Source organism: Cynara cardunculus (genome assembly GCF_001531365.2).
Source record: "Cynara cardunculus var. scolymus isolate 2C chromosome LG 1, CcrdV1, whole genome shotgun sequence".
NCBI classification, from domain to species: domain Eukaryota; kingdom Viridiplantae; phylum Streptophyta; class Magnoliopsida; order Asterales; family Asteraceae; genus Cynara; species Cynara cardunculus.
This window is the reverse complement of record NC_037528.1, coordinates 16,808,360-16,820,594: the sequence shown is the minus strand read 5'-3', so window position 1 is coordinate 16,820,594 and position 12,235 is coordinate 16,808,360. Positions and strand designations below refer to the sequence as shown.

Here is a 12,235-nt window from a genome sequence, read left to right as displayed (position 1 = left end):
AACGCATCGGACCGCATCGCGCTTTTTAAAACCAAGTACAGGATCGATTATCAAGAAACTTTTGACCCGGTTGTCAAAATTAATATCATCCAGGCTCTCCTATCACTTGTTGCCAACTTTAATTGGCCTCTTCATCTACTAGACGTAAAAAATCCGTTTCTAAATGGCAACCTCAACGAGGTAGTCTACATGGAATTACCCCCCTGTTTTCATGCTACTAATGGTACCCAGAAAGCTTTTTGTCTCAAGAAAGCCATTTATGGTCTCAAACAGTTCCCTAAAGCATGGTTGGCCGTTTCATTCACACAGTGAAAAGAATTGGATATGCTCAAGCCAATGTCGCTTTTCTATTTTAGGGAGCATGGTAATATCGTTATCCTTACAGTGTATGTCGATGATATTATACTTATGGGAGATCCTCCAGTGGCCGCAAAAATCAAAGCCCACCCGGCTCACTCTTTCGAAATGAAAGACCTTGGTCCATTATGGTACTTCTTGGGAATAGAGATTGCAAGAACGAAATCTATGATTATCTTGACTCAAAGAAAATATACCTTGGACTTGCTAAAAGACATCGGGATGCTAGGATCTCGGCCCGCCTCTACTAGAATGGAGTCTAATCCAAAGCCTGATGCTGCTTCCACGATTTCAGTCAACAAGGGGAGATTCCAACGTCTTGTTGGTCGACTGATATACCTTGCACATACCAGGCCTAATATTACGTTTCCAGATAACTATGTAAGTCTGATCATGCACTCACCATCCTAATGCGATCGTAATGCTGCCCACCGAATCCTACTGTACCTTAAAGCTACACCAGGTCATGGATTACTGTTCAAAAAACAAGACAATCGAAGTGTAGAAGTGTTCACAGATGCAAGTTGGGCGAGTTGTCAAAATGATTGGCACTCCATCTCGGATTACTAATCCTATGTGTTTGGGAACCTTGTCACATGGCGAAGTAAGAAGCAGGGAGTGATCTCAAGAAGCAGCGCTGAAGCCGAACTACGAACCACTGTCCTAGGTGTGTGTGAAGCACTCTGGCTAAGACGATTATTGAAGGAACTATGAATCCATGTACTACACCCAATGACTATTTGGTGTGACAATAAAGTTGCTATTGCTATGATGCATAATCCAATTTATCATGATCGAACAAAACATGTTGAGGTGGATCGTTATTTGATCAAGGAAATCTTGAAAGTCTCCTACATCCCTACTCAACAAATGGCCGACATCTTCACTAAAGTAACAAATTTTCCACTATTTAACTCTTTAAAGGTCAAACTTGAATTGTATAACCTATAACATCCAACTTAAAGGGAGTGTAGAATAGTATACATATATAGGTTACTAGAGAATTGTGGATAGACTCTGATAAGGAATCGTCTATAGATAAGTTTTATCCCTTTATATTAGGAGTTGTAGTTGTAGTCTATCTCCTAATCTCTCTTGTATAAATATTCCTTTATGTTGTAGATCTAAATACAACAGTAAATAATAACTCTTACTACAACTCTAAAGCTTACATATATATATATATATATATAGAGAGAGAGAGAGAGAGAGAATTAAGGAGAAAGAAGAGAAGCAAGGGATCTGTAGATTATAACAAGAAGAAAAATGAAAGCTCAAAAAGCATATGTGTGTATATGCTTTAAATGAAGGATTAAATACTTCAAACAAGAAATTAGAGAAAAAGTGAAGAGTTAAATAACAAGTATTGCAGACAGAGTAGAGGGAAATGAGTAGGTCACACGTATATATGTATACATACATACATATATATATATATATATATATATACATAGGTGAAGGATCATGTGAGAGGGGAAGTTATTGTGAGAATGTAAGAAGAGATCTGAACCCTTGATCAATTTTAATCTCATTAGTGCTGACATTCAATTAGGATTGATCCAATGGTGGAGATCTTTTCTTATGATTCTCACTATAACTTCTCTTCTTACCGGACCTACTTTTGAGAACCCATGGAATTGTGATAATCTTGAGAACCCTGTTTCATCTAATATGATTTTTTTTATGTAAGACTGGGATTTAGAATATTGATTAACATACATTTGCTTCACAATGTGTTTGTTTCATATTTACGCAATGTGAACCTTTTTGAAGTATTTGTGAAACAAAAAATACATATGACAAACACATTGTGAAACAAAAAATACATATAAAAAAGTTTCACATTGTGAACAGAATACACATGAAACAAACACATTATGAAACAAATATATGTTAATCAATACATTAAATACTATAACTAGACGGAGAAAATTAAACCTCAAGGTAGAAATTCTCACGGATGTCACAAATTTTAGAGTTCTCAAATGATTAAGCCCCAATATATATATATATATATATATGTGTGTATATATATGTATGTATGTATGTATGTATATATAATATGGGGGAAGGATAAAATGCAAACCAAGTCATTGGTAGAAACCGTGAAAACCTCATTCAACCAATCACAATTTTTCTTTTATTTTTCTTTTTTAATTATGAGGGTTGATTACTCATTTTTTTGTGGATGACGTTAATTATGGACATTATCATCTACATTCTATTAATTTTGGTAAACAAATTTCATCAAAATGAGAAATTCATGAAACAATTTAATTTTTACATAGAAACAAAAATATATGAAACAATTTTCTCAAGAAATGAATTATTTCAAACAATTTCATTATATATATATATATATATAAGTTCACTTCAATATATTCAATATGATTTGAGTCACAAAGTTTAAACCTATTAAGTGTCATTGATTTACTACCATATAATGCATAGGAAAAGAAGAAATTGAGTTAAAACAATAGAAGAAGCAGAGAATGGAGAATGCAGTTAAACTCTTATACGCCATAACATGAATGTCGACCAACTATACAAACGCTTCCCCTACTAGTATAATCAGTTGAGAGATGGATCTAAAACATGATTGATTTACTAGATGTAAATGTGCATATATTGACTTGTTACCTGGAAGGAAATGAAACCCATCTTACAAGAGCGGAATCAAGCTACGCTTGAAACTGTAACTTTTTCTGGAGGGTGAAGCTGTGAAATTTAGCCCAAACATCTCTTTAGGAGCATGACCAGGATCTCTTATCAGTCCAACCAACTTGGCCACAATCACAGCACTCTCAGCGACATGGTCCATGTCATCCACCTTGCTCCATAACTGGTTAGCCAACTGAATCCTTCTGTACTTTGTGTTCAACCCAATTCCCCACCTCAGGAACATACTCTCCCTCTCTTCTTCTGATAGTTTCTTATGCATTTGCTTTGTTAGCATCTCTCTTTCCCGCCGTAGAGACTTTTCACTGTTCACAAAACCTCATCTTTTAAGGAAAATGTTTAAGAAATTAAATGGATAATGCTTTGTTGAGATATAATGTAATATTTATGTTGCAGAAATATTTCATAGGCATTTGGGAAAAATAATTTAACATTTTAACACCAACTAATTTACTATTTATAGAAAAAGTTAGACGGATCTTACGTGGAGGCACGGGTGATAGTCTGGCCATCATCCACAGCGAGATTAACCCGATTGAACATATCTTTTACAAAGGCTAACCGTCTGCGCTCAACCTCCATGTAAATGGAATCAGTTGGGTCACCATTGAATAGCAAGATGAAGTAAGTTCTGTGCACCAGGGACACATTGCAATCATGCCAAAGTTTTATGAGTTCTTTTTGTAGCCTCTTGAACTCTAAGGCCCAAGATGTAGTTCTGAACTCATCTTCTATTGGATCCAAACCGATGCTTTTGACACTCTTCATCCGCTTCATGGTTGTAATCTATGATAAACAAAACAGTCTTGGCTTATGATCATGATACTAGACAGATTAAGATATGAATTAACAGTATGGGAAGTCAAAATTTTGTTTCTGAGATCCCTAAAGCACACTTTGGATACCTTTTTCTCAATTCTGCCCAATAAGATTAAGAACACACTCTTTAAGTTATAACATGATGCTCTTTCTGTTGCATACCTCAACACAAAGATATTCTTGTAATTATAATTGTATTGGTTTGTAACCAACTTTAATCCAATTAACATAACGTTTTATGGTAGATGTGAGATAAGAGGACGGAGCAGAAAAATATTCGATAGTATTAATCATGTTAGTGATTTGTATTATAAATATTTTTGATGATTGGACAAAGAACACGTACTTGAGATGATTGTGATAAACACATGGTTGAAAAAAATATTTTCTTGAGGTATGCAACAAAAAACCCATTAAAATTCATCAAACAATTTGTCTGTTTTGCCTAAAGGCATTGATTGTGACAACATAGACAATAAAATGTGAATAATAAGTACAGGAAGAGTTGATTTTGTTTCTAAAATGCATAAACTCACTTGGGTATCTTCAACTTCCTCGTCATGTCGAGTCTCAGCAGGTTCTTTGGTGGCTGAAGTGATCGATGAATCCTCTTCATCACTGGAGATCTTCTTTTCTGCTTCATTACTGTTAAGGTCAGTGGTGCCCATAGAAGAATGGGAACCTTTTTCAGATGCTACACCATAGCTTAAAGTAGAACTCTTTATAGAAAAACTTTGAGCTCTTCCAGTGTAGTACTTCTCATAACCATTTGGTGGTGTGTTGTTTTCTACCTTGTTAAGCCATGTAAAATGTCTGCCCTCACTCCAACTTCTACTCTTTGGTAATTTGAAACTTTGTGGAAACTCTGCCAGGTGATTATCTTTGTCAAGAGGGCTTGATTCTAATTGTCCGTCTTCCTTCAATGACGTTTCCACTTCTCTATCTTCCTTCAATGGTGGTTGTGCCACTCTATTATGTTCCTTCATTTCTCCATTCTCATTTGACTTGGGTGACATGTATTCACCTTTAGTACTTGTCACATCATGAGTTTCGCTTTCATCGTCATGAAACATTGCTTGAGAAGAGATCCTAATATTTGCATCAGGCGACAAACAGTATGATTGTACATATATTTTTGGAGTTAACTCCTCTGTTTCAATGCAACAAACTTCCTTGCATAATTCCTGGGAAGTTCTATTACTTTTCTCGTCAACTTCGTCCCACTCATGACAAGAGCCACATTCACTTAATTGTGCAATTCTGATCGGCCTTAACGGAGTATTGTTGGACGGAGAGGTGTCATCAAATTCAGTTACTCTTATATAGTTTTCCTCAAAACTACTCTCACTGCGCCTTGGAGAGTATCGACTTGAAGCAAGAGTTCTAACACTTCCATCAAATGAGTGACGAAGATCTTCCACAATTGATGTCTCTGGCAAGTAATTTTCAGGTTCAGGTGATATCTGCACTCGCAGGCGAGGGTAATTATCTGGACCTATCTGTAAGATGCAAAGAAAATAGAATATGAATATCGACATACATAAACATACAAATAAATCAATCATTTTGTCATGCTTTTACCCGTATCAATGAATTTCCATTATTTACAACCAGACGTAGTAAGTCCTGAACTTGAGATCGAGCATCGTCTCTTTCAATTGTTAGTTCTTCTATTTGCTTCTGCATCTGTATAAGAGAATAACATATGTTACTGGCATACAAGATTTTATCATGTAACGTGTTTGCTCATCAATTGTTAACATATGCATAGTTGTGCACTATAAGCTTACAAGAAAACTATACATATCGGATGTTGAATATGCATAAACCTTCTTGGTAATTATTTTTTAATCTAAGGATCAGAAAACTAATTAATTACCTTTTGAATTTGATGGTCCCTCTCCTGCAACAATGCAGTAATATCTGATATCATCTGATTAGACCCTGGAGTTCTCAACTCATTCTCCAATCTATCCAATTCTCTCTGCAGATGCTTAACTAAAGCTTTGTCCGAGATGACCGTATTTACCTGGGCATTAGTACACACTTCCTTGGCGCAACTTGCAAACAAGAGTGTGTTTCTTGATTGCTCAACATGACTTCTTGCAGGGCTCATGGTACAGATGATGGCAGTTCTAGAATTACCTCCTAAAGAAGATTGCAGTATGCGAGTTAGCTTAGAATCTCTGAATGGTATGTGTCCACTTCTTCCCTTGCTGTATCCAATCATAGGACAAGAGACATGAGGATAAAGTAAGCTGAATTTTGGAAGAAGGGAATATGGCATAGAATAAAGTAGAATAGCAAGCATATAAAAGCTAGCATACAATTTCATCATTAGCATAATGTTTGGTTAAACCTACCATGTGAATTTGATTCACCCTATCAATGAACTGAGAGTATATTATAAATCGATACATGAGAGAATAAATGTCAACTAACCTGAGCTTTCGAATTACAGTTCCCAAAGTCAATAGACTGCGATTTATATGGCATCCTTCCTTTAACCTTGTACCAGCTGTTAGTGACTGGGATGCCCGCTCACTTCCCGCAAGATCAACAAAGTTCTATAGTAAGCACAAAAGAGAACTGCTATAGCTTAGTGACAGATTAAAAGGGATATTGCATGCCATCCGTATCAATAACCTAAATTAAATGTATGCATACCACAGTAGAGATCAGCGTACTTGCGCTGTCCCTGCCTATATAGTTGTGGGGAGAACTCTCGATTGTCTGCATCCAATAACCAAATCATGAAAAATAACATCTTCTGCAATCAGAAAACTTCTTCACCCAGAGTGTGTATGTGTGTACGTGCGTGTGCATGTGTGTGTGTGTGTGTGTGAGAGAGAGAGAGAGAGCGACTAGCTTAGCAAAACAGATATACCAGTCTGATGATTTGATGTGATCTAGAGCTTGTTTCGTTAAGTGATGTCTCCCCACTCTGTCTCTGAGCTGCAATGATGAATAAGTAATTAGGAACTACACTAAAATGTTATGAATTAAGTGCTAAATTAGTCGAAGATTTTCTTACCTTCACAGATGGAAAGGAGCTCCACCACATGATCCCAGTCCCTAACAATTTCGTCTGTGAGGTTCTCAACAATAACTCCTCTCTGTTAAAATGATCAAGTCAATGATACTGTAACATAAGATGTATCAAAATGATAAATCAAGACCAAAGTTCACCTCCGGATCATCTAAAAGTCTGAGTGGATAGCCATCAGAGCTAAGCAGATCTCTGACAGATTCATTATATATCTCCATGGCCGAGAATTTCAAATGAAAGTCCCTTTCAGTGTGCTACATTGAAATCAACCATCAATGAGAAAAAGTGAAGCAAAATGGGTTAAATTTCAAGAAGTGAAAACCATGAGATGACGTGGTTACCTTTTGTACATAGTCATATATATCTGCTAAAGTATACTCGGTGATTCCAGTCATTGTGTATGTCTTGCCACTGCTTGTTTGCCCATATGCAAAAATACTAGCTGGGACATTTCGTAATTGAACGTGAATCCTAACAGACTTCGACAAGATGAAGCAGTTATAGAAAGAAAAAAAAAAAGTGAACCCACCATTGATACCGCCAACAACCGAAAGCACAACATCCTTTGCTGCATCCTGGTAAACCTGCCTTGTGGAGCAATCACAACCGAAAACCCTGTCTGCACCAAATTTTAGCCACCATAACAAACAAAATCTTCAGATTAATAATTTATAACTTCTCTCTTGAAGTTACTATGACAGTTCATGTAACCCTGAAACATAAAGAAAGGCATAAAACATAAAGAAAGGCATATTCAAATGCATATCAAACACGATTATGATTAAACAAATAAGATCTGATTGGCGACAAATGCTTTGACATTTGGCTTAGAATGATCATCGCCCATTAGTCTTCTAATCCTCATACTTTCTACCCTAATCAAGAAGATTAACGATAAATTTCTACGAGTAGATGGAAAGAACACCAAAGAGCTCATTATCAGTTGTTCCAGAAAAAAGTACTATTCCACAAAAAATATCGCATACCAAATGTATATGCAGATGGGTACATGGATCTCTCCGGCACACTGAGGTTCACATTCTTGTAAACGATTGTGTTGTCAGCAACACATTCCCAATCAGACACATCGTTCATAACAATCTCTCTCCCATTCAGCGGTCGCAACCGCACAGATACAAAAATCTTCTCATCATGGCCGACGCCACCGTCCCCTGACCGCGTCTCCCCTCCTCCACCACCATTTACCCCCATATTCAGCAAGACACTAAAATCTCACGGCCTATGCATAACAACTTGTGAAATAATAGTAATGTATTTCTTTCACTTCTCCTCAAGAATTATAGTAATGGTAGCAGTCGAAGGAGACATAAAGGGGCAGAAAAGTCCTTGCGATCAAATAACAATCATCATCTGAAACAATCGGTGATCATGAAAAATGAGGTTAGCTACAATTCAACGCAATACAAGAAAAGAAATTTCAAAGCGATTATTATAATATATTCATGTATATATGTGTACAAACGCATACATATACATAATATAAATAAATGATTATACAATTCACACACCATAAAATAATGATTTCCAAATTATACGAAAAGGCGTCAACGAGGACGACAGTGTATTTAAGCGAACTGTTGAAGATCTGGTCCCCTCACCCCTTTTCTACCTTTGATTTTACAGACTGTCATTGTCTTTTCTGAATTTTTTCCATAATCATCGATGAATTTGGTTTTAATTAGAAAACATACAACAAAATTAGGTTCAAGAAATTGCAATTTTTGAAACCTAATTGAAATTTTACCTTGGAGAATGTGACTGATTTGTCCTGGATAAGATTAATTGTTCTTCTGCTACCTGTCTCTCTCTCCCATATGAATGTACTTTCTCTGATGAGAATTTTAATGGAGATTTGGGGGGGGGGGGGGGGGGGAGAGAGAACAGTAGGAAGAGTTATGAATCTGCAGAGATAATGATGAAGATGGTGACGGAAACAAATCAAATTTTGGGAATCAAATCAGATTTAGGAACCAATTTGGATTTGGAGGATTTGGGTGATGGTGTTTAAGGGATTTCACTGACGACTGGATCATAACATTTTAATTGAAATTGGCGCTTCTTTATCATCATAAATCCTAAAAAAAATCTTGTGTACTTAAAAATATATCATCATGTTCGTTTGTTTATATTTTATTAGTTTTGTTAAGAGGAAATCTCTTAATTATGGTGGATCTTGTTGGCAATTCTTTTTTTTACCATAAATGGTTCTAAAACTTTTTGAATGATTTCGTATCTTAGACCTTCCTTAACCATTTAACGTCTTAATTTCATGTTAAACAATTATATTTCATTTTACACTACATTATAAAATTTTCTTAATTATTCTGACCACCCAATTATTCTTCATAAAATCATTCAACAACTGTAAATAATCACTAAGTATTAAAACAATTGTTGCCTTCAAATATTAAATTATGTTTGATGATATTATTATTTGGAAGATATATTAATTTTTATTTTATTTTTTTTTAAATAAATTTGTTTCTAAATATAAAATATGTTAAATGGGGGCAATGAAAAGTTTCACGTTTATGCATCTTGATAGCATTGACAACGACTCGATAGTTGTTTATAGATATTTTACTTGATCTGCTTTATCATAAACTGTTCTTGTTAAGTAAATGTTCAACAAAGAAACAATATATATTTTTATGATCTTTTATCACAAATTCATGGTTCATTTTTAAGCAAAAAATGGTTTAGTAATGCATTTTTGTTGAACAAATTTCCAATAATAATTGGATTGTAACACATAATTTTAATCCATGTCATCATCGTTGTCATGTTCATCAGTATTGAGCACTTATCAAGCATACTGAAAGTTAATTATAAAAATATCGAGCATAAGATATCGAGCATTTATATCTTCAAGTCCTCTCTCCGAATTCAAATTCTCCCAACTCCCTCTCTTTCTTATCATCAAATGCCTCTCTTCCCATTCAAATCTTCAATTCCCTCTCTCTTGATTCAAATTTTGATGTTCTATCTACCCCTTTTCTTTTTACGGTGCCTTTGTAACAAGAAAGGTTTAAAGGCAGATAAAGACAACTAAGGTCGATGGATTTAGGATTTTTTATCGTGCATTTTTTAATATTTTGATGTTCTTGATTTGATTGACCCAGTTGAGTCTAGACCGTATCTAGTTGAGTAATTTGATTGGAACCAGTCAAGTCTTGCTTGGGTCAAGTGGAATATTTTTAGGGAAACAATTGTCTTAGTTTACAGAATTAATGCTAGGTTGGATCCACTCGTAAGGGGTGGATAAGAAAGTAATATATTTTTTTTATCGTAAGGGGTGGATTAAAATCATCTATACCCATTAATTTCTTCTTTATATACATCAACTTTAAGATATATATTTTTTATTAACCTAGATATTCAACCTGTTATGCGAGACGCTTAATCTCAGGACGACCACCCGCTTCATGAATAGTCCGAAGGATTTTATATTTATAAGATATACTTTTTACAATCCTTAATATATGATTTAATCTGATTATGACATTAAAGGGTTGTATATATTATTACCCTTTTCTTAGTTACATTAAATATATATATATAATAAACTTTCTAAAATTGTGCTTTTAAATAAAATATAATTTATTTTTAATGAAATCTATAATTTAAATAATCCCACATGACACCCTTGCAGTTTGGTTTTTAGTCAACATCCCACTTACACCATCTTCTATTGGACCCCCTTCAATGTTCCAATACTATTTTAATACAAACTTCCTTTTTCTTGTTTCTTTTTTTTTTTTCTCTTTTTGAGAAAAATGAAATAATAAAGTGAATCCAGTTATATATCTAATAAAAGTTTTATATATTAAAGTAATAATTATAATCATGTAGGATACTTATATAAGTTTGTCTTCAATAATCATTTTGTTTTTTATTTTCTAAAAAGATTGTTATATTTAAATGTTGTAAATATATATATATATATATTTTTTAATTAACCTGAATATTCAACTCGCTATGCGAGCCAACTAATCTCAGAACGACCACCTGTTTTGCTGATAGCCCAAAGTCACCGTATTTGAACCTCCGTGGCCATAAGAGAATTTTTATTTCTCTTCGGATTTGAACTTGAAAACCCCTGGTACTTTTAACCTTTGGAGTCAAACTTAAACCAATCAGACATCACCCTTGTGATTAATATTGTAAATATTATTATCACATCTCATAATTAAAAGTATAATGAGAATATATATATATATATATATATATATATATATATATATTTTTTAAAATAAATATTTGTTTTAAGACAAGATAAAAATAATAANATATATATTTTTTAAAATAAATATTTGTTTTAAGACAAGATAAAAATAATAATATAGATACTTATTTTAAGTTGATGTAATAATTTATAAAAAATAAGTAGATAAATTTAAAATGGAAAAAGTAATAGTATGGACTATGGAGTAACGCTTAGGTGGGGCACTCCTCAATTAAGACACCGACAAAATGTTGACCAAGACTAATAATGATATTTCGTGTAGATTTGTTTACAATTTAATAAAAATATTTATTTATTAATGATGTATTTAGAAACAATTGATATTAAAGTTATTAATTTTAGATAATAATTATTTTACAGTTTAGACATATAACACTACAGTTAAGGAGGATAAGAATATGACGATCGAGAAGGTAAAGGGGAGGGACATCACAGACTTAAACATTTTTTAGTACGCAGCATTTGATAGCAGCATTTGGAGACGCATGGGATAGTAATTAGAAGAGTAACCTACTTTTGGTCTCTATGGTTTATACGAATCATCGCGAGTGGTTCCTAAGTTTCAATAACTACAACTTAACATTCTCACTGTTTTGCATTTTGCTTTAAAAAAATTCCCTCGACTTAACTCTGTTAAACTTTTACTGTTAAGTTAGGATATTTTCGTCTTTTTACTTTTATAGGGACAAGTTATACAATTTTGTTTAAATTGTAGGGACCAAATTGTAATTTACTCTAATTTATATTAATATTATATATATGGTTGGGTTGACGTGAGGTCATCATGTTTTCGTGAGACCTATGAAACCACATTTCTACACTTGAAACTCATAGCAAAACATTATGAAGGTGGGAAAAAAATTGAACATTCACAACAAAAACATTGTGAATGTTACTTTCACAGTGTTCTATTGTAAAGTTTCCAATGTAAAAATATGGTCTCACGGGTCTCATGAAAACAGGCTGGTCTCACGTGTATGTGTGTGTGTGTGTATGTATATATTTATGTACATCGGCAACCAAGACGTCTCTAGTGACCAAGACCCGTCTCAGACGAGGAAGAC

General features: G+C 34.0%; 2 protein-coding genes across 2 annotated transcripts in view; one reads left to right on the top strand and one right to left on the bottom strand.

Annotated features, from left to right (window-relative positions):
* The window catches only part of LOC112518900 (uncharacterized mitochondrial protein AtMg00810-like), a 3,052-nt gene extending 2,284 nt beyond the window's left edge, over positions 1 to 768 (top strand). Inside the window, exon 2 of the mRNA XM_025126719.1 lies at positions 357 to 768. Coding sequence (XP_024982487.1) covers positions 357 to 768 — 412 coding nt within the window. The remainder of the gene's footprint in view (positions 1 to 356) is intronic.
* Positions 769 to 2,851: 2,083 nt separating this feature from the next.
* LOC112517002 (kinesin-like protein KIN-7G) lies at positions 2,852 to 8,014 on the bottom strand. The gene is made up of 13 exons (XM_025124287.1): positions 7,891 to 8,014; positions 7,434 to 7,523; positions 7,246 to 7,346; positions 7,045 to 7,158; positions 6,890 to 6,971; positions 6,743 to 6,810; positions 6,523 to 6,588; positions 6,298 to 6,422; positions 5,735 to 6,071; positions 5,437 to 5,541; positions 4,392 to 5,354; positions 3,521 to 3,822; positions 2,852 to 3,341 (listed from the first exon to the last, which is right to left on the bottom strand). The coding sequence occupies exons 1-13, from the start codon at positions 7,997 to 7,999 to the stop codon at positions 3,020 to 3,022; spliced, it is 2,784 nt and encodes a 927-aa protein (XP_024980055.1). The 5' UTR covers positions 8,000 to 8,014; the 3' UTR covers positions 2,852 to 3,019.
* Positions 8,015 to 12,235: the final 4,221 nt, after the last annotated feature.